This window comes from Mixophyes fleayi, chromosome 5 (assembly GCF_038048845.1).
Source record: "Mixophyes fleayi isolate aMixFle1 chromosome 5, aMixFle1.hap1, whole genome shotgun sequence".
Taxonomy (NCBI): domain Eukaryota; kingdom Metazoa; phylum Chordata; class Amphibia; order Anura; family Limnodynastidae; genus Mixophyes; species Mixophyes fleayi.
The window spans coordinates 147,634,640-147,658,851 of record NC_134406.1 but is presented as its reverse complement, the minus strand read 5'-3'; the positions used below and the strand labels follow the sequence as shown (position 1 = coordinate 147,658,851).

Below are 24,212 nucleotides of genomic sequence, written 5' to 3'. Positions count from 1 at the left end.
CCTGCTCATGATAGCTTACAATCTAAATGGAGGGACAGATGAATGGGGTGATACAGAGAAGATGAGACAAGGGAAGTAGGGGTGAGTTTTGTGGAGAGCTGATAAGCTTTGATAAATAGGTTCATAGAGTTTTTTTTAAAAGTCTTGGAGAGAGGGAGAGTGCATTTGTGAGACTGAAAGAGTTTCAGAGGAGGGCAGAAGCACGGGAGAAGACTTGGAAACGGGAATGTGAGAAGGTGGTGATTGAGATGCAGAGGAGGCAGTTATTGGCAGAACGAGGAGGATGTGAGGAAGTATGGGAGAGGTGTAGAGGGGAAGAAGATTGAGTTAAAGCTTCATAGGTGAGGGAAGAAGTTTGAACTGGACTCAGCAGCATAGGGGGAACCAGTGAGGATATTGACAGAGAAGGGAGGCAGGTGTAAAATGGTTGGAAAGAAAAATTAGATGGCCAACAGTATTAAGGATGGGTTGGAGAGGGGGAAAGGTGATGGAAGGGAGACCACAGTGATGCTACAAAAGTCTTGCATTTTTGCACTGTACCTGTTTGTGGTGTATTATTGAAGGTGGTTTTTATAGTAAAAAACTATATCTTAAAGACATAAAAAGCACACATGTGACTGGTTACTGTGATAGCTCATGTCATGAATTATATAATTTGCATTAACCTGCCACTTTTATCGTTCCTTGAAAGTAGATTGTTTGAGATTCTTTTGTTATTACAGAAATTCTAGTTTAGTATATAATAACATATGATTTTCATTTTTAACTGCATCATGCTGTGACAATATGAATACCAGGTAGTGACCTTAACATGCTTAACATACTTCACACTCATCAACTGCACCTTGCCTGACAATATTATACTGAGAGGAGTCATACTTGTCTAAGATCTTCTGTCTTAACTTAACATGCAGCTATACCTGTATCATGAACGATAGCAGCAATCCCATGAAAAACCTGAGGTGTATTTTTAGCATAAATCACTGGCAGGCTATAAGAAGCTTGGCAATTAATATTTTCCTCTGTTTGTATTTTCTTCTGCTATTAATGATTTATAGTTATATGTGGTTTTCACAGTGTCATGTGACTACCATGGCAACTACAGTCACATGGCAAATAATGTAGTTGGCAGAGAGGCTCTTTCCACCCCTCTGAGCTCACACTGATCTGTAAAATCCTGTAAAATCGTCCCCTCCTTTTCCCCCGGGCCAGTTTTTTTGTTGAAAAACTGCAACATGCCACAACTTGCCTTACAAGGCCCCATGCCATTGTTAAGTAATCAGAGGAAAAGTCCTCACCGTTAAAGTCCTTAAGTACTCAAAACCACACCCGGAGATCAGATCTGATCTCCGGGTGTGGTTTTGAGTACTTAAGGACTTTAACGGTGTGCAAATTTGTCCCAGCCCTCCTATTTCCAGCTTATAGCTGGACTTGCATACAGATGCCTCTGGATCTCAGGGCTTCAGGGCCTACCTGGACGGTGAATGGTGTGCTATGCATTGGCCCAATGCCTGGCGGCAGTGCGACCTGGTGTCCAATCTACTAGTTTTAGAACTGTTCCCCATAGTTGTTGCAATTGAGCTCTGGGCCTCACGTTTAAGCAAGCACAAAATTGTTTTTTGGTGTGACAATCTAGGTGTTGTCCAATCAATCAACAAGCAGAGTGCATCATACCCCCTGCTATTGCTCTGCTGCAACATATGGTCTTAAGCTGTCTGTAATACGACATTTCTTTTTTATGCGTGACATATACTGGGGGGGTGGATAACAGCATATAGGACTCCCTTTCGCAGATTCAATGGAGGTGCTTTAGGACTCTTGCACCTCATGATAATTCTACAGCCATCCCCTGTCCCTCTAATGTTTGGCAGATCATCACGCCGGCATAATAGGACTTACTGAAATGCTTGCTGAAACTTGCACTGCATTTGTACTGCCTTTCTTAAGCGCTTTTAGATTATGCGAGTTAGTGGCACAGTCCAAGCGAAATACAGGCTGGGTTTGCTGGCTCAATATATGCTTATTCATGATACCCATATCACTTGTAAAATTGCTAAGTCTAGGACTAACCAGGCAGATAAAGGTTGATGGGTTGACATACCATTTCAAGGAGATACGATGATTTTCCCGTTCGCTCTGTCCAAGCAGTTATCAGTGGTTAGACCTCATTTGAGTGCTTTAATCCTGGTGCACATGAATGGTTCCCCTCTCACCAAATAACAATTCAACACACTGTTCAAGAGAACGTTAGAGTTTATAAGTCTGGATCCAGCATTCTACAGAATCCACTCTTTAGGATTGGGGCGGCTACGTCTGCTGCCATTGTTGGCTCTTCCATTGCCGCTATTAAATTCTTTGGCAGATGGAAGTCCGAAGCCTACAAAAAATATATTAGACCAACTAAGTAATTGGCCAAATTACTACCCTTAGTAAACCCAGGGATTTGCTGCTTGTCGCTTTTAGTAAGGGCGTAAAGAGATTTTCCTTTTTTTTTTCTTGGATCAGTCCCTGACTAGCTACATACTCTGGGTTTTTTCTGGTTGTTTAGCTTCATATGGATTAACGCTTTCCCCTCCCATAACCACCAACGACTGCAACATGCACACATATGTCCCATCATAAATTTTTCCCTCATGTCATGCCATGTCCTAGAACTTGGAAAATTAAGGAGTTGCTTATGAGCATGATTTTTTAAGAATTCCCTTCAAATGTATAGCGGAAGCGGTATATTTAGGAGTGTATCTGAGTCAAAGTACACATTCCTAAAATGTCAGTATGTACTCATATACTGATGAAAAATAAGGTCTGATTTATTTAGGAGAGTAACTTTGCACCTTGACAAAACCATGTTGTATTGGAGAGGGTAGTAAATTTAAAATGTGGGGACAGATTTATAGTTAGGCTGGAGTACGTCCTAGATCAACTTTTAAATTTCAGTGTAAAAATAAAGTTACCAAGTATTTGTGTTCTACATGACAAAAAAGTCGATATTTTCTTTATGTGCAAAAAATAATACGCTAATTTGCACCCCTTGCATTGTTACATGGTTTGTACAGGATCATATTTACTCCTTTTTTTGCCTTGCTCTCCTTAATGTCAATTAATGTAACTTTTGCCTGCAATATAAAGAAATGTTTTTCATGAAAATTATAATTTAGGGAATTCTCAAATAAAAGAGAAGAAATCCTAAGAGTAACCATGTATGAATTGCTATCTGCACAATTTTTAGGACATGCTTCATCCCTGAACTTTTATGTAGATATATGGAACCCACTTGATTGACAGCCCTTTTAAGAAAAGAATGCAATTAAAACATATGTTGAAGTTTTCTTTGAAAAGTGATATTTTTGTGGCGTTTAGTGGGGAGCCTGAGAAAGAGAATTCATGTCATACAAGTGTTTGCTCCACCCTTGGCCTTGGAGGAAACACCTGCTCCACACACAGTTATATCATGCAGAAAGGAGGAGATAAAGGAAGTTGTATATTTCCACATTCTTTTTAAATGTCATGTACTTTGAATCATATTTATGTTGGTACAGGGAATAACCTACAGTATTTTTGCTTTTTGAATTAGTTATATTTGTTTTTAACATCAGTCACACTGCTTCAATGAAGATCAAGAAACATGAAATTTATCATATTGTGTGTATGCTTTAAAAAATAAAATCCTAATCTTATAGACTTGAAATACAAGTAAAATTTGAATTTTGTAAAAGCAGGTATTCAAAAATTCTATTTGTACAGCTGGCATTGCAAAATGATTTGTTAAGGTGCCCATGTGCGTGCTGCCAGGACTTACCAGAGGTGGGGGGGGGCGGGGTCTAGGGGAGAGATTTCCCTGGGCCTCCGACCGACGGGGGCCTCAAATTTGCTAATTTGGCAATTTCCAAGTAATAAAAGTTCAAACCTAGCGCCTAAATATATTAATTGGTTAAATTGGCAAAATCACTTCTTTGAAATTTCCAATAATCCAGTACATCAGTATTTGTATACAGTATTTTATTTGTAAATTTAAATAAAATTAAGTGTTAAAATCAATTTAAAATACATGTATTTTAAAGTGTTGTAACATCAAAAAAAATATATTATGGCCCCACTGGTAATCAACTAGTATGCCCTAATAATATAGTAAACTCAAAATTTTTACCATTACATATAAACATACCTGAAATTTGGGCCATTATTTTATTCATAAAATAAATTTGTCCTGGTAAGATAATTAATAATACTTTTTGGCCCTCTAAGCAAGAAATCATGGTTACCCTGATAATTAAAACTTGTATTGTGCCTTATGTTATTTAAGAGTGGCTAGATGGCTCTATCAGCTGTTAGAGCCATCTAGGCAATCAGAAGCAGGTCTAAACATTTTTATGATTTCTCTGTTAAATTTCCAGCGATTTTGCGGCGAGTTTAACTAAACCGCCGGTGGAATAGGTGTTTTAAAATACACACATCGCAGGAGATTGGATTTGGGATTCTCAAATCACAGTCTAATACATATGGTGACTTTGGGCATAAAATCGCTATCGATTTCAAGTGATTTACAGTGATTTCAAATTGCTGAAAACAATCACACTCTGATACATTTGTCCCCAGTTCCCCAGTTCTCCACCAAAAATACTTGTGCACCCTACAAATAATGTCCTTAAAAGAGAGCTATTATTTCAATAATATGAAAAATGAAATTTCATTTAGCACTGCTCTGAATAATAGGCACTTTAACTCCAACCAACTTTTACAAAAGTTTACTCCTCCATAAATGCTGCCATCTTGCTCCTCCAAATCCATGCAATTGGTGGAAATATAGATGCACATTGCCAAATTGAGGCAAATCAAAGTACCAACAAAGTAGTATTTGCCCTGTGCCTCAGCCATTTTCTGCTTTGTAAATGAGATTTATTAGTCCATGTGAATACGTGTGATAGTTAAACAGGAAACAAATGCAAACATAAATAGATGTAAATACAATAATAAAGGGTTCATTGTCTCTGACTTTCAGACCAGGTCTGTTTAGATCTGAATAAATTAATCGTATTAGCTTCCACTATCTGCATTCTGCTATATTTCAGTGAATTCTAACTTGGCTTGAGTATACATACAACCCTATTATTGCTTTTACTATATTTTACAAAATAATTTAAAAATACTTTTTATTGACTTTTTGCAAAGGTTGGAGGTGGTAAGATAACAGTAGAGAAATATGGAATGAGCGAATAGGTAAGATGATGCATCAGTGTAAGGCAGTTGTTTATGACATACACCTTACATACAATAGTTTCCATTCCCGGTTCCCCGTCTCCCCAACCAATAGCCCCAGACAAACATATCTCCTTCCAAGAGCAAGAGAGCAGGCGACTAAGCGGTCTACGAGCAAGTGACACCATTACTCTGCGCAACATGGTGGAAGCTAGGGACGGAGGAGAGACATGACCAATCAAGCTAGGATTTAGTGGAAGTGGGGCCCCAAGATAATCCAGCCTTGAGGTCAAGACAAGTGCACATTTGGCAGGAGAGTTTGTGATGATACACATAAAATGCATTGATACTGTTGTTCTTGTAAACACATGTGAATGCGCGACCGTCATCACCATCACTCGGCACTTGCACTAGACCTGTAACTGGTGCAAATGATACGACTGAAAATGACGTACTTTAGCGATGCCCAAAGCTCAAGTCAGATGATGCTGCGGCTGTGTGCGCTTGAACTCAGCACGCCCTTACTGTACATTGACTATGTGCATACGCCCATTCCTCACCCTGTTCCGCCCATGAATTCATAGCCTGTCTTAATTGTACCTTGCATTCAAAGATGAATTGCATACACTTGCGTTCTCTGGTGTATAGTTTGTTTCTGGGCAGGCGCAGTGCAATTTAACGTATAATACAAATATCAACATATATGTTCCTTAATGATTCAGGCCCAAAATCATGCAGAAAAACACTGATTGTCTCTGATCTTCTACCTAAACTTAACCCCAACAATAACTTGGTCCGTAATAGGGTTACCAACAAAACAGCAATTTATATCACAAACGTCTAGTTTTATTTGGTTGCCTGTAAGAAGATACACAGCATGTCCACAGATTTGTGTTATATGTTACTATAATGTACTGCTTGGTTCTATTGAACACTGATGCTCCATTCACAATTCAACATAGACCTTTGTTTTACAAAGTGACCCGTAACACATGAAGTGAAGTAGAGTCATAACTTGAGCTAGCAGAAAGCTGCTCATATACATGGCATATATGTTTTCAATTATCCATGTGAATTGTAATTCATGGTCTTAGTGCCATGCAGTGCAATATGATCATGCACTATGAATATCTGCACATATGCTTGTCATTTGGAGTGAACTTTGGGCCAGATCTGATCTGCATACTAAGATACATTATTTGTGTCTATGTGACCTAAACTTGTTTGCTTAAAAATGTAAAATCACTGTTGGTCCTTTCTAGGGAAGGAAAAGTGGTAGTTATTCCTCATTCTGTTATGCTGTACTCTTACCTTCTCTTCTTTGCTACAAATGAACTAAAGTAAAACAGTGTACAGAATGGATTTAAGGAGAGGACACAAAGGCCTGACCTAGAATGGCAACATTTTGATGCAGAAGACAGATACAATTTTAGTTGGTGTCCTGTATACTTTACTTCAGCTAATTTTTAAATAAAGTGCATATGCAGTAGTATTAATTTTATGTTGCTTATAATGCATGTATATGTTCTGGACTAAATATGAGGTAATACCATGTCGCTAAGGATATCATATAAGAAAATCATTTTCAGGGGCTAGACTGTAGCACAATTCAGGTATCTCACACCATGAAAGCATTGCCTGTTTGTCAATATTACCAGCCAGCAGTTAGCCGTCTTCCACCCACAATACATACTCTGGAGCCTACTTATTAATCCTTATTTTCATGTAAATATCCCGACAAACACAAATCTAAGTATCATGTAAATGTATTGATGCTGCATCGCAGCAGATATCATAGATATCTGTTGCTTAGAATTTTTTTTCTGAAATGCAGAGCAGTCCTGCTATTTACAGCAATTTAACAAGTAATGAAAATGCATTTACACATACGGTAATGTATGCCAGCTCCGGCTAGTGCACATTACCGTATATGTGTAATTTTTCAGGTCTGCTGTATGGGGAGAGCATTGCGCTAGAGGGATCTTCGGATTCCTCACCGCATCTTACTGCTCTCTCTTCTGGCCACTAAAAAGTGGTCACTTTGCGATAGTGACCATAGGTAAGATAGGAGAGAGATCTTCACAGGGACAGCAGTTTTTCGTGACTGCTGTTCCTGTTATTTTTAATAAATACACACGATCTTTCAATCCTTATCTTTGCTATAAGGATTGAAAAGGATCGTGTTAAAAATGTGGTCTTTTATAAATATGCCCCTCAGTATGATTAAACTAGACAAATGAAGTTAACTACCTGCTCCTGTAGTGACAAGGACAAAATGGACATGAAAAGCACAGTTGTGTGGATTTAGTTATCACATATTAGATATGCTAATTCATTCAATTTTGATTGATTATTAGTGCTCCATTTGTGGGCTTCATTTACGATAAACAAAATGGTCAAAGAGCAGTGAAAAATCCTGTTTAACAGTGCTTCGTGCCTTGATTTGCATAGGTACGCCTTGGTTTCTGCCAAAAATGAGTTTCTAGGAGCAATCATTGTTCTGCAGAGATTCCATATGTACTCCAAAACTACCCCATGTGCCACTCTAACCTCCCCAAATGTCCCCACATGCCCTTCAGATCTCCCAACATGTCCCCAAACCTTGCCATGTGGCCTCCAGACCTCGCCATGTGCCCTCTAGACCTCCCCACATACCCTTCAAGCCTCATAACATGCCTCTCAAACCTCTACACATGCCCATCAGACTTCCCCTACATGCCCATACGAGAAAAGAAAAAAGAGAAAAAAATCTTCTTTTCTGGTGCACTTGGTAACAGAGGGGAGGTCAGGTTACAAGGGCATGAGGGGTGGTGGTGGAACCATTGTGTCAAAATGGCCCTGCTCCCTGCTATGAAATACCTAAATTCATGGCATTGCATGGCGGGGGCAGGGATTGATTACGCAAATTGTGTCATTAATCCTGCCTTCACCAACACCCAGAAGGGTGCCAACTCTTCTGGGAGTCAGGGAGGACTCCCCAACATTCAGGAACTTCACAGAAATCCCAAGAGAGTAGGAAAGTATGATATTTTTTTATTTACATTAGTCCGTGCCCCAGTGAAGCTTGCAATCTAATTTTCCCACATATCCCTACAACATCCTAAACCATAGGTTTACTTTATTCAGCTGACATATTTATAAATACTGTCTCATTCTTATCTCAAAGCTTCATTGTCAGCATCCATCTTTTTGTTTGAAATACTGGAACTGGTATCTATTGAATCTGTCTGCTCCCTCTCTTGTGCATACTTTCAGTGGCTTTAGGGAGGGTTAAACATCTAACTAACAGAAGTTGTGGGACAATATTCAGTGGCAGGTTCACTCTAAAATAAATTTGTGTACATTGGTGGTTCCATAGCTTTTTTAAGTATTTTAAAATAATTCATGTATTCTTCAGTTAATCATACTCGATTGTGGTATATGAAAGAATGATTAGAACAATGTATTTCTGCAATATCACAATGACACAGGAGACAAAGCACAAAGAATGCATAATTGGAAATACAGACCAGGCAGCTTCCAACAAGCATTCCTATGATTACAGACTTGTTAAGTCAGAAAATGTTTCACCATTTTATATAATATACAAAGAATAGCTCCATTTCTTTATATTTGTGGTACTGCACTTTATATATTTCATAGACTGATTTAATTATTTACCACTCTCTAACCTTTTTGACATTTGATAGTAAACACGATGAGATAGATAAATTGAATACAAATTAAACTATGGATGTGCAGTAAAATAAAGCATCATTTTAAGTTAAATGTAACTTGCATTTGCGTCCTTTATACCTGGAGTGTGCAAGCACGAGTTACTTACAGTAGGGATGTACACATTTAAGTGTAACACGCCCTGTGGAGATGTAGCCTAGCTGGAGTAGACCACATCTCCAGATATGCCTCTTAGGATGCGTACCTTAGGCTTGGTGTAAAGATATGTGCTGATGATGCTGACAGCATTGCATATATCTTTACTGTTGTAAAACTAAATGAATAAATAAAGCCTGCCTCAGCCTAAAATAATTACCACGTTGTATCCATAATGTGATGTCAATCCTAGCCTGGACAGCATGGGTGGAATTACCTAAGAGAATGTGGGTTCCAAACTCAGGCAAATCGTTTCCATGCTGAATGGCACTGGAGCACCTCCTGGCACCCCTGTGCAGTGGATGCCAAGGTAATGGGTTATAGTGTTTAAACATTAACGAGGCATGCTCTATAACTGCTTGTGGAGCTTGTGTCACTGACCTGCTTGTGGCTCTGACAGGTTTGCCACACTCATGCTGGTTAATTATTTTAACGGGAATACACAGTTCAAAAAATATTTATCCAATTTATTTATAAATTTGTCATCATCATCAAGTTGATAATAATGTCTGCTGTGTCATTAATCCGATCACATTAAGATATGCTTAGCCATATACCTTACAGAACATTTTGAGTTGCAGATTAGGCTCGACATCTGTATCTGAAATCGTAATAATTTTTTTTATCATAGGATTAAATATCTTGGGTTTGGTTACTGTGCAGGTAGCCATTCTCTTTCACATCAGTTTTTTTACATTAAAAAGTTACAACTATTAAACAGTAGAGGAGTAGCAATAATTCACATTCTAGAATCACTTATCACTGATGCACTAAACATTATACTACTAATAATAACACTATTCTTAACAGCAAATCACCAATTTCCAAATGCATCCAGATATTTCTTACAGCAATAAGATTGGCTCTTTGTGGTAGATTTACTAAAGCTTTTAAAAGGAAAGTGGTGTTGCCCATAGCAACCAATCAGATTTTAGCTATCATATATCTACATTCTAGAATATGATAGAATATAGCTAGATAGCTAGAATCTAAATTGTCTATAATACAAATGCCTACTATGGCCATATAGCTTATTTACTGCCTCATAATGTAACTTGTAATAAGTAAGTCATGTTTGTGTCTGCATAAGGGACCACCCCTGCTGGCACATAACGCACCAAAAGTAGTTGTCTTTTATGGCATAAGCAACGAGGGGAAATACAGGTTTTTTTTGTGTTTGTTTTCTTCAAAGACCTTAATATTGAGGTTGATCACATTATACCCAGTGATCAAAAAAATGGAAATTTAGAAGTGGCTGTATGGAAAATGTAAGTGAATGGAAGTTACAGTGAAGGCAATAGCATCCCAATTCGCCCACTGCTTATACCTATTTATTAATCAGTCCCTGCCCCAAGGAGCTTACAATCTATATTCCCTACCACACAGGCACACCCACATTAGTATTGATTTTGTCATACCAGTATGTCTTTGGAGTGTGGGAACCAGTGAAAACCCATGCAAACATGGGGAGTACAAAATCCTCACAGATAGGGCCCAGGATGGAGTCAAACCCTAGACCACAGAGAAATGCTAGCCATTTTGCCATCTACATAGGTAGTTATTCTGATGTTAGACTACCAGGGAGTTGCATTAATTTGTAAATATTAAAAATATTCAAAGAATAATCACATTATTTGTAGCATTGTTTATATCAATGGACACTGCTTAATGCTAAGAATACTATGATACTCCTTTAAGTATGGTCACAGTTTTCAAGGAGTAAAAACACTGTGTTGTGCTATGCCTGTGCGGTCTACTCAAATAATAATTTAGGCAATTTTTACTCAACACAACAGTGTTCTTCTAGATTTATGTTACACACATGACTATTGTTACTGCATCATTAGCTGACTAAATGGGCCATTCAACCAGAGAATGTATGACTTTAACAAACAGACTTTCAGACCGCATGCTGGTTGAAAAGATAAGCATTTAGTGTGTGGCCTTTGTAGCTGTTAGAATTATTAGAAAGCAAGAGAAATCTGCATAGTTAATATATTATGACATATTTGCATATATGGCACATATTGTCAAAAAGTACTATAATATTCTTAAATGTTCCTCTTTGACCACTGCAGCTTGGCAACTTGGTATGGAGGGTGAACTATTTCACTTAATTGCTTACTGCAAGTAAAGCATAACTAGGCCTTCCAATTTTTGTAAACAAAACAAGAAAATATGACACTCCTGTGAAATGAAGTTTGCCGTGCACATAAAACAGTTGGCAAGTTTTCTTGTGATGCAGGTGTGCAATGCTACAAGAACATATGCACACTATAGTGATGGGTAGTTCACGAATGATTAGTTCAAATGAACTAATCTTCAAAGTGAACTAATTCATTTAGTTCACAGCTCTGGCAAAGATTAGTTCACCAGGAACTAAAACAAGTGGGAGGAGTTAGAGATAAAGCCGAGCAGCTCCAGCAGCCTCACTCACTGTCTCATTCCCACTGGCTCTTTTGTTTCTATTCAGCTCTCTCATTTAATACTCATGAGGTGGCACTGCTGTGCTCAGACATTGTGTGAGACTCTGGAGCTGATCACTGACTGTGAGTCATGAGTCATTCTCTCAGGAGTTCATTAGTTCATCTAGTTCATTTCACTATTCAAATCATTCCACTCTTTGAATCATTCCACTCTTTGAATCATTCCACTCTTTGAATCATTCCACTCTTTGAATCATTCCACTCTCCGAATCATTCCACTCTCCGAATCATTCCACTCTCCTAATCATTCCACTCTCCGAATAATTTCAATCATTTAGATCATTTAGCTCATGAGTCACAGGATACATTCCCTTCCCTGTCAGCTCAAGACACACTGCACTGCTGAGTGCTGCATGCTATATACTGTAGTTCTGTTTACTGCACCATATATACAGGGGAGATGTATTAAACCCTCAAGAGAGATAAAGTGGAAACATTGACCATAGCAACTAATCAACTTCTGCCATTTTCTAGACTCTGCTAGATAAATTACAGAACCTGATTAGTCATAATTGCCAACATTATGTTGGTTATGTCTGGGAGTTCCTGGAGCGGGGTATGGGTGTAGGGACGGGGCTTCATGAATTGCGCTATTTTGGCCCCGCCCCCAGTGACATGATGCCTATTTTGGGTCTTTTTACAGCTGTAAAAATTCCCCCCTAAGGTTTGATACATCTCCCCTATATCCTGATTGCACTGATCTCAATTTTAAAAGCAAAAAAGTGACACTTTATAATACTCTTTTTCATTTGCATATTATGGAAATAAAAAATAATAATGAAAATGTAATTAACTTTGCAGAGCTCAACATGTCACTACTACTTTTTGTATAAGTGATTGCCCTTTTTAAAATATTAAAAATGATCTGACATATTAAACTTATCTGATCATTTTAACAGGACTATAACTCATCTAATGAGGTAGTAGTATATATGCCTACAGTATGTGTAATAGACTGGATCTATGTCTCCAATCACTTCTCTCAGCAGTGTTCCAGAGCCAGTAATCTAACTGAACTAACTGAGCTAAATGAACTACTCAGTCAAATGAGTGAAATGAATTACTGAGTGAAATGAGTGAAATGAACTAATCTTTTGAACTAATCTTTTGTGTGAACTAGATCAGAATGAACTAATCTTCAAAATGAACTAGATTTCCCATCACTAGCACACTACTTCATACTTGCCAACATTGGCATCAAGCTGTCTGGGAGGAGGGTCCATCATAGGGGCATGACCACGCGATTTGCATCATTAGGTCCCACCCCTGTCAAACGCTGTCAATTACGGCCTATCAAAGCAGGGGCGGTTCCAGAAGGATACATTTAGCCCTGCCCCCACCCACTTCTCCAACAAACAGGGCATTTACCCGGGAAGTTGCCCTGATCTTTCGGACATTCCAGGAGAGTTGGCAACTATGCACTGCTTAAGCCAGTCAAATAAATGATGCTAGTAAAAACAACAGAACAGATGGGTGGCCTAAGAATAATGTTTCTTCAGCATTGTGTGTTTCTCATGAAGTGAATTCCATACTTAAATATTAATCCACAATATTTCTTACCTGAGGTCTGGCATTTCACTCTATCTTGCTGGTCCCTTCATGTCTGCTGTGGTCCACCCATGTCCCCCCCACAATACTGGCTTTTGCTTAAGGGTCACCAAGGAGAATATCACCAGACCATCTCAGATATTGGAGGATATGCCAGATCAAGTGGAATGCCAAACTCCAGGGGCTAAATGTATTACTGTCCGGATTCTTCAACTCCGGCGTGTTCAGCGTCTTCGGCGATTAAATTTAAAGCGGCGCTGCATTGTAAAGGGAAGTTTCCCTTTACAATGCAGCGCCGCTTTAAATTTAATCGCCGAAGACACTGAACACGCCGGAGTTGAAGAATCCGGACAGTAATACATTTACCCCCAGGTATGTAATGCACCAGATTCATGTTTAACTGTCTTCTCAGGGCACATTAGTTAAGACATATGTGCATAGCCTTTGTGAATAACATCTCTCTCATGTTACTCAGCAATGAAGCCGTTACAGGCACTCTAAGTAACAACTAAAACTTCTAAAAAAGAAAATGTCCAACAAAATATGCACAACAAAGCAAATAAAATAATTGCAAATAATACAGTGTTTTCGAATGGGCGCCATGCAATTCATACATTACTGTGGTCCTGGAAATAAATATCACTACTTTTCATTAAGACTGTGGGCTCTATTTATTAAAGTCTTGATTTTAATGATAATTCATGAAGATGGACCCTGCGATAAGCGGTGGTAGAAAATCAGCCCTATCGCCATGTATTACTAAATATGCCCATAATTACAAAACACTATAGGATCCTTGCCTGATTATTATATTATTCTGCCTTTATGACGTTTATCTTTAAAAATGGCTCTGCATTGAATAGGCTGCACAATAAATCACTTTTGTCATAAGCAGTACAGAGGACTGTGATGGCATGCATCACACCCAGAGCACTATTTATTAATACTGTGTTGCGACAATCAATATACATTACTGCAAATCTCAGCGATGCATGATGAAATACCACTTGAGATTTGTTAATAAATTAATGATTGCTCCTGTCCCTATAGAGGTCTATGGTGACCAGGGCTGCCAAGAAGAATTCAGGGCCCGGGTACAACAAATTCATGGGGCCCCCCTCATAGTGAAGTAAGCCCCAAAATTTTAGGTATATGGTCATATATTCAGGGGCGTGGCTAGCCAAACGGCAGTGCAAAAATTTTGGGAGGTGCGGTCATGCATTTGGGGGCGTGGCAAACGTGCCATTGGGGCGTGGCTAACATAAAAACCACTAGGCTCTCAATTCGCCGGAGCGTCACATATGTTTAAGCACTCCTGACTTTCAGGACATCTACCACCACAGGGTAGTATACAAACAATGCAGTGTGTACACAAACAGTTCAGTCTTGGCCTACACCTTACATTGGACACAACATTCACCGAAAATTGGTATTGTCCCTACTAGAATCACAACATTTCACACACTGTGCTGCTCTCTCCTACCTGTTCTTCTCACTTTCTCCACCTGTGGCTGCTGCTTTCTTTAGTTGTGGCTTGTCCGGATCCAGAAATGTTGAAGGACCTATTTTGAAAAAAAAATGGCTACATTTAGAAAATTACAGCCAGCCCCAGCGTTAAATCAATAGCACCCACGATTAATAATTAGGCCTTCCTCCAGCTCCAATATTACAATAATGTGCCCCTTCATCATCGCCATGCCTTATGATCACACTGTGCCCTCCATGCTGTTTTTGCCCCCTTCATCTGGCTCCCCTTCATCAGACTATACTATGCTGCTCCCCCCCTTTTTCAATCCCACTGTGCCATGCCTCCCCCCCCCCTTTGTAACCCCACTGTGTCATGCTGCCCACCATTTTTTAACCCCACTGTGCCATGCTGACCCCTGTTTATTAACCCCACTGTGCCATACTGCCCCGTTTTTTAACCCATCTGTGCCCCTCTCATTTTTTCACCCCCTCTGTCATGCTGCTTTCCCATTTTTTAACCCCTCTGTGCTCCCCCCTCAATTTTTAACCCCTCTGACATGCTGCTTTCCCATTTTTTAACCCATCTGTGCCCCTCTCATTTTTTAACCCCTCTGACATGCTGCTTTCCCGTTTTTTAACCCCTCTGTGCTCCCCCCTCAATTTTTAACCCCTCTGACATGCTGCTTTCCCATTTTTTAACCCCTCTGTGCTCCCCCTCATTTTTTAACCCCTCTGACATGCTGCTTCCCCGTTTTTAACCCCTTTGACATGCTGCTTTCCCGTTTTTTAACCCCTCTGTGCTCCCCCTAATTTTTTAACCCCTCTGACATGCTGCTTCCCCGTTTTTAACTCCTCTGACATGCTGCTTCCCCGTTTTTTAACCCCTCTGTGCCCCCCCTTATTTTTTAACCCCTCTGTCATGCTGCCCCCCCGTTTTTTAACCCCTTTGTGCCCCCTCATTTTTTAACCCCTCTGTCATGCTGCCCCCCCCCCCCCCCGTTTTTTAACCCCTCTGTGCCCCCCTCGTTTTCCTCCCTTCACTTACCTTTTCTCCTCTCTTGGTCTTCTCTGCTGCTCTGTGCTCCAGACTGACTGAATGCTGGGCATGACATGATGACATCACACCCAGCATTCAGACAGTCTGAATAGAGCACAGAGCAGCAGAGAGGAGGGATGCCGGCTCCGCGATCAGGTGAGTATGTTTTTGTTTTTTTTTTAAACTAGCCTGCTCCCCCCACCAACGACCGAGCCCCCCCCCCCCCCCCCCCAAAAAAAAAAAAAAAAAAGGAAAGGAAAAAAAACGTTTTGAAAAAAAAAATTAAAAAATTAAAAAAAATCAGCAGCGCAAGGGCCCGGGCCGGGCCCCCTGACATGCCGGGCCCGGGTAATTAGTACCCGCTCCCCCCCCCTCTCGGCGGCCCTGATGGTGACAGCTGTAAGTTCTGATCATCAGGTTAATGACGGAGAAATCTAAGATTTCTCTGACTTTAATCCGTTAAATAACAAAAACAGTGAAAGAGCCAGCATTTTTAGCTCTTCAATACTTCCTAAATATAACCTAGAGTCCTGTAGCCTGACATTGGATAGACTCAGTTTAAGCATTTGCATTGCAGTTTTTTGTATTGTATAAAATATAATTTTTTATGTAGTATGTGAAGTTAATATTGTAACATGAGCCAAAGGTCAGGTTTTATTTACAAAAGCATGCATTTTTTAGCTTATCTTTTCCCATATGTGTCTGTAATTTATTATGTATCCACCATATAGCAACATAATTTGCATGGGGAGATACCCAGCAAAACTTTTCTCCATTGTGGTCTAACGCCAGCAATAGCCATCGGTAAGCGTTTGATATATAAGAAGCCCTAGCTCCGGCGAAAACCTCCATTTTCATGAGAGAAAGGTATTTTCTTCCTTTCATAAATAGGCCCCTTATTTTTGCTGAACTGTCTGCATTTCACTAGGAATGAACCAGGGCTAACAGCAGTAGCTTTATTCTGTTTCTCCTCTTTACACTGTGCATTTATAATATGTATGTATGGATACATTTATTTATATGGCAACATAAAGTATCTGCACATGCTCTGAACATTCACTAGATGAAGTCATAGACAGATAGATATATAGGTAAACGTAAGCATAGTACACATGTATAATAACTAAGTGTAGTCATGGTTGGACTTTGCAACATGGGGAAGCCTATATAATAACGCCAACACATGTACCACTGCATTCTTCCTTTTCGTAGATTATATTAATTAAAAAAAACATATTTATGTATTTAAAGTAAAGATTTTTTTAATTTGTAAAACAGGGAGGATGATTTTTTAATGTTTTTTTTTTACATATTTTTAGCTTTATTAATATGTTTTCAATTATCTTTTTTCTTACAAGTGGGTCATGCATGCACTAACACTGGTCCAGTAAGACTATTCTTAGCACTGTCAACTAGTGGCCGGCAATATTTCATTAGTATATTGTGACGATAAAAGATTGTGTGTTATCGCTGCATAGTAATAGATATGGGCCTATATCTCTGTTAATTAATTCCTGTAGTTCTTATTTTATATCTGTCTTTGTTTTTTTATCGTAGGCAAAGGCAGCTCAAGCATCTCATCCGACGTGAGTTCAAGTACAGATCACACGCCGACTAAAGCCCTGAAGAATGTGGCTACTAGTGAAGGTACACATCTGCTCCTCATAATTATCTGCTTTTGCCAGCCCCGGGAGTCAAGCCCTGCTGTCTATATTGGCAGTGTGTTGTTATTACACTCATGAAGATGAATGTCAAAACCATTTATCTAAATAGTTTATTTTGACTCCGAGTTCTAACAATAGAAATGCAACTAAAGTGTTTAACCGGTTATTATTACATTTTGTGGTAATACATTTTAGAAGAGGTCAGATTATGGAAACATTGCATTATTAAAGTCTGTTTTTATTTGTTTAATTCCATTATAACCATGCATTAGTAGTAACAGGCAGACAGATACAGATAGCCTTTTTGGAACATTTATAACAATAAAAGCAAATTACGTGCCACTTGCAGTGCTGCACGTAGAAAGGTCTACATTAAACTTCCCAATTGCAGCATTCGGTTATAAATATATAAAATATAAATAAATAAAATATAAATATATTATTTAGATATTTAAATATAAATATCTACAATATTTAGCAGTGTGCAATAAAGCTTGTATTATATAGTACATGTTATCCATTAAGTGAATAGAATAATATATATCCCAAAATTATGCAAAACTATTGTGAATTTACTGTGGACATAGAGAGCTATTGTATAGACTGTGGGGAATGCAATACAGATCGGTAAAACTGAGAATAAATTAAGATGACCACACTCTGTGATCCTGCTGCTTTCACTGTCCTATTTGGCAACATCACCATTCTATTTCTGGTATTATATAGTACATGTTATCCTATAAGGGAATATAATGATATATCTCAAAATGATGCATAACTATTGTGAATTTATTGTGAACACAACAGGCTATTGTATAGACTGTAGGGAACACAATACAGATCAGTAAAACTAAGAATAAATTAAGATGACCACACTCTGCGAACCTGCAGGTTTCACTTTCCAATTTGGAAACCATTTCACTTTTGGAAACTGCGCCTGTAAAAAGGCAGAGTCACTGCTTTACTACTGTTAGCTTTGGACCTACAAGAGAGGTGTAGGCACACTGTCTTTGCTGTGATTGATAGTTCAGCAGCCAATCACTGCAGAGCAACCATCTAAGAGAGTGCCAAGCAGCAAAGGTAAAGGGAAAGGTGCAGCCTTGTGGTGGCTTCTGGTACTTTCTCCAGATTCCAATAAAAATAAAAGATCAGCAAATTTTGTGTTAAAGGAGGATTATTATCCATATTGATGAGAAAAGCATTTTGGAAGGAACGATCAGATGACAGGTCTTGCATAAGGCCACAGGGTCTTAATTTGGCTTTGTGTCTATGTGTGTGTTATTTTCATTAAAACCATATTATTTACACCAGCCTGGGGTCTAGTGCAAATGCACATTGACGATCGCTAACACTAGCTAAACATTTCTGATTGCCTGATTACAAAATTCACCTCTGAAGCTAGTAGATGCTTTCTCCATTGCTCTTGCATATTTTTGTATTTTGCAAGGGAAAAAAAAGTTCTACTTTCATGCGTAAGTGAGAAGAAAGGTTATATGAAGCCTAATAGTAAATGCGTGTTTCGCAATGAAAACAAATGTTTACAAAGTTATATTGTGCTTATGATCTGTTCTGTGTACAGTATGTGTCTGGGTGTGAGTATGCCTGCCATAAACCTGGCATTTATGCTACAGATGCAGAGCTGGTCACAACATGAGATGGATCGCATACAGATTATGGGCGGTAGTACACTTTTTATATTTGCATATTTTCGTCCCGTAAGTGAAATCCAAGCTGCATTTATCTCTGCATCAGCCCTTTAGTGTGTAAAACTAGACCCTCCAATAGTTATAACTCTGCTTCTCAATGCAAATAACAGCCTTGGTGAGAATGTAATTTATCTTTTTTCATTTGGTCTTTTTCTTATAGAAGCTGTGACCCAGGGCCACAGCACAGTCATCAACTTGTTATTCTAGTCTATAAACTGTATTTCTTTAGAGATGCGTTTTACAAATCTTTTCCTATCTTACTTTTTCAGAGGAACAAAGCAAATTTTGAAGACAGTACGTCTCGTCTTTTCTTTTTTTTTTGTCTAAAGGCTTTTGGAATTTGGAAAAAAAAAGCAGTGTGGAATGGGTCCAGATGTATACTCATTGGCTGATTCATAGTGGCTTTCAGCCAGCCTCTGTTTAAAACAATTCAAGAATGTTATTTATTTAATGTTTTTTTTCCCCTATGCAATCCCCTCCTGCCTTCTCTGTTAGTGCTGTGCTGGCATAGAAACGGATGAAATCATTTTGTAGTGATCTTTTAAATACCTCTGCTATCAGGCCAAAAAAGCGTAGTGAATTATTGGTTACATTGTTGTTTTCTCCATAGGATGTATTTACAGTCTGCTTAATTGTGTCTAACGTTTGTGTAACTTGAGGAGTTGCACATTTTTACATTGATGAAGCTGCCGTAGGAAAAATAACTAATTGTAAAATAGATTGCAGTAAGTAGATTGCAAAGATAAACAGCATGTGATGCTATTCCCTGATTTAAGATGAACTACATGATGAATTCCTTCCTGCCTTTAGAACCGCCATTTGCTGCACTAATCACAGTGTATTTCTCATAATTCATTACGTTATGCTATACATATCTCTCTGCTGAGTAACACAATGTAACCCTCATCCTTGGCTAATGTAACATTGCTGTGAGAAAAGAATTACAAAATATGGGGTAAATATGTGCTAACAAAATGAGGGATTTTTTACTTTATACTCTGAAACTAAACAATGTGTTAGGGCTACGCTTATTAGACAAGCCTTTAGAACCCTTAGCAGCCGCCTTTCCTCTAGAACTGATGTTGTATCAGATGCCCCCAGAATTTAAGCTATAGGGTAGTAAAGGCTTATCAGTATAACCGTACTGCAGAGTGGAGGAAGCCGGAATACTGGAGACAGGAACCGGGGACAGGCCAGAGGTCATGGGTCAAAAGTGAGCAGGATTACCAGGAAACAAGCCAGAAGTCAGGGCAGGTTGCAAACAACGAGAATCCAATAAACAAGAAGAGGTCTGGGGCAATCTGCAAAGAGCAGAGTCCAGAACAAGCCAAGGTCACAACAGGGAATAATCCAAATTACAGGCAGAGTATCCACAGGGATATGAAGTAGGTCAGGAAGTGTGTGAACAGAAGCTATAACCGGCAGGGAGGCTAGGCCCTTCCTGCCTTAAAAACCTGTTTCAGCCAATCTGGAATCCGAGGCACAGGGAGATGTAATTAGCCGCAGAAGGCTAATGATTAATTTCTTTTATTTTGCACACGTGCCCGGTTGTCCCCCTTATGCCGGGACGCAGCGTTGAGAGAAAGAGCGCCCTGGTCGTCACCAGGGCGACGTCCAGGATGCTCTTTCTGTCGGCGCCACGTCCCGGCATAAGGGAGACAACCGGGAACATGCGCAAAATAAAAATAATTAATCATGAAGGAAGTGACGTCCCGGTCGTCATGGTAACGGGAGGGCGCAAGCAGAAGGTAAACACGAGCCATCTCAGCTCGTGACACAATGAGAGTCATTTATAAGCCAGAAATATGCTCCACAGTGCATTTTATTATGTGCATGACTGCACTTTGTCCGTCTAGTGCATAAAAAAGTGCATCAAAAGTTTAGAAACTGCCCTCTTAAAAATGATCTGTGCGACCTTTGGGGTTTTCAGGTCCAGGCGGAAATGAGCATGTTCGGAAGAATAAAAATGTCAATTGAAAGTGCTACTTACCTTCAATTTAGGACCTTCCTTTCATTAATTTTAATGTTGTCCTATTTTTTTTAAAAAAACTTTTCCTGTTTTTATTCTATTAAACTTGTGCTCAGTTGTCACAATCTAGCACTCACCTGAGGCTGCGTGATGTGTATATGGCAAATGGTCAATCAAAAACAACCACCTGGCCTGTTTGAAAATTATTAAAACCCTCCCTGCCTAACTCACACACTAGCTTTTGTCTTACCAATTATGCCACCACCATGGTTTGGCTTGAAGAGCTGCCACTCTTACTCAGAAAGCCTTTGGTTCTACCTTTGTCTAAACTATCATAAATTACTTTAATCAGAGTTATCATAAACCAAATGATCGCCTTTAATACGTTAATATGTTATAATACCAAACTAAGTTTGTCAGATGAATTCAAAAGAACACAGAGACATGAATTTATTAAGTATAATCTACTGCAGAAAAGGAATGCTTAAGGTGCAAAATAATTATCACAAATGACATACAAAGGTATAATACAGTAGTTTGTTATAAATATAATTATAATGGAGTAAACATAGAGAAATAGACTTCTGACCATTTATGATCACTTGGAGAGCATGAATTCACTAGAACACTTCTCAATATGAAATTGACTTACAAAAGTGAACAGATCTGTTAGATTTACAGAACATTTTAAGCAGCCACCCTTCACTGTGAAGTCAGAAACAGAAAGTTTGTGTTCATGCAAATGAATTTTACAATCATCTTTTCAAAGCACCTTTTATGTCAGGGATTCTATACAATGGCCTAACATCTTACCAGAAAGTACTGCAAAGATTATTTTACCTCCACACAACAGGTCATACGTTTCCCTTTATTTGCTTACCAGACATAACTCCTGTAAATATGATATTTGAGAAAATATTAAATTTTCCTGTGTCCTTATATTACATCATTCCTTCCTCCCTGAAACGGGGCCACAGCTCACTATTTTTGCCTCTGATCTAACTTATCCCAACTGCTCAGGCTCCAGTCACCCAGTTAAGATGTCCAGAGATATCACAGAATCACAAAGAATGTGAGGGGTCTGTTGTTGGATATTATTGATGATATTGATATAACCTTAAAAAGAGACTTTAGCTTTTATGACAGGTGACATCAATTGGCATTGGTCACTTATCTGTAGCTAAGAACATACATCTGTTTCTCTCTGTAGTGAAAAGGGAGGACATACAGTTATAAGGATTAACCCATAACATAACTGTGATGAATAAAGCATAATCATAAGGGACTGCATTGTAAATATTGTATATCAAATAAATCCATGTATAATTTCTGTTACTCTGCACCCTAGAGTGAAATGTAGATGACTTCAAAGCAAAGCCCTGCTCTCACAGGGTGAATGACCTAACTCAATGTATAAAATGTGAGGCCGGGAATACTGGCCTGTGTCTATTTTGTTGCCCTGCATAGTACTAGCAGACCCATGAACTACAAGATAGCATTGTCACTTTTAGGGAGAACTGAATAGCCTCATGCACCTCATGGGGGAGCTATGTCTTGGTATTGGAGTGTTTTTGGGACCTAAAGAGATATCAGGGAACTGTCATAGCAAAGATACTTACACAAATATAATTCCATTTCCAAAATACCACTTACATTTAATGTAATTAACAACATATTTATAAATAGGATGATTAAGGGCAACCCATAAGTCGAATAAAGCTCTGTCATAGAGGGATTGAGAGGAAATGAGTATCTCTTAAACTAATCCACTTGACCTATGTTTGGTACATGAAGATATTAATAATAAAATTAGTTCTGTGTGACACACCCCAGAAAAGATATGTTACATTTTAGCATCGGGAATTAAACATGAAAGATGTAAATTATACTTGTAAAACTGTGTCACAGGCCTCCCCTGTAGACTAACCGCTGTAGGAGGGGAAAGGTGGAAAAGTGTCTTTAAAAGATGATACCACTTACAAGATATTGTCAGACTTCTGGGAAATCAATCCATATTCATAAGCTGTCCATTTTACAAGCCAATTTCCCTTGGCACAGATTATACAACTAGTATGTAAGATAATACTCTGAAGTGTCTCCTTTTTATTTTATATGTTTTGCTTTATGTTATGTCATCTTTTGTTAATTGTTTTTACAATCTGTATGTATTGTGCTTTTTTGTATATTAAATATAAAATGTAATAAGTGCTGTCCCTATTGCTCTAAACAAATTCACTGCCTTTTTAGAAGAGCTTAATTGCTTGGCTGTGTTAAGCCTTTAAATACCAGTGTGAGAAGTGTTAACTCTTTTAGCTATCCAAGCAGAGAGTGTGCGAAATTGGGTAATTAAATCATTGGCATCCTACGGGTCTTTTATGTAGATGGTGGCAGTTGAGAATTGTTGAAGTGGATGCCTGTGTTGGGGAAGAGACCAGTTAGATCTGTAAACCTAGCGGTAGGTGAGTGCAAGATTGATCGCTGGAATCCTGTGTCCCCCTTACAGTAAATGTCCAAGTCACAAGAGTGCAGAGTGTGGTTTGTGACATTTAAAGGTAGTCAGGAGGAGTTTCCTTACAAAATAGAGGTGATATACTTTTAAATTATTTCAAGTTATGAGATCAGAGGCTGGTGTCCCTGACATTGGTTGGCAACTTATGGTATTTTTCTATTTTTTAGAGCATTAGGTGCTTGGTTTAAATAATTATTCCCTACACTTAAGGACTGGTAGTATCCAGAAGAATACAGCCTTGTTCACAAGGACAAATCTCAATTCTTACTATTTTTTCACTAAGACATATGTGCAATTCACCTCCCTTCTCTCTTACTTTCTTTCCTATTTTATTGTGCAAAGGACTGCAGAAATGGCAGCTGCTTATAACGAAATAGATAATAAAGTTTTAATTGCCCTCTGTGAGCAGCGAGGTTTTGACTGGAGAGAAAACTAAAAAGGCACTAGTTTGCGCATTAGTGGAGGATGATGTAAAGAAACAATGTAATATAGAACCTGAGCTGGGGACCAAGACAGCACCAGAGGATTAAAGTGGGTATAATGTTCCAGATCCAAAAGGATCCACTTAATAGGATGAATCTGGTAGAGCTAGAATGTCAGCTGCGAGGTGTCTCCTGCCACAGCAATACTCACAGTGAGATCATCAGACACCTCAACTAGGCATAAGAAGACCCAAACGATGTTTTCAGCCAGTATTGCATGTGGAGTCTTATTCTTGGATACAACATGAGTCTTGTGGAACAGCTGGATTGTCTAGATGA

The 24,212-nt window shown here is 38.8% G+C and overlaps 1 protein-coding gene across 2 annotated transcripts in view; it reads left to right on the top strand.

Annotated features, from left to right (window-relative positions):
- The window catches only part of FBXL7 (F-box and leucine rich repeat protein 7), a 229,938-nt gene that overhangs the window by 79,770 nt on the left and 125,956 nt on the right, over positions 1-24,212 (top strand). The window contains exon 2 of one of the 2 annotated variants that reach the window (XM_075212917.1): positions 17,161-17,250. The exons of the other annotated variant lie outside the window; for it this stretch is intronic. Within the exon in view, the coding sequence (XP_075069018.1) occupies positions 17,161-17,250 (90 nt within the window). The remainder of the gene's footprint in view (positions 1-17,160; positions 17,251-24,212) is intronic. 2 annotated transcript variants of the gene reach the window in all.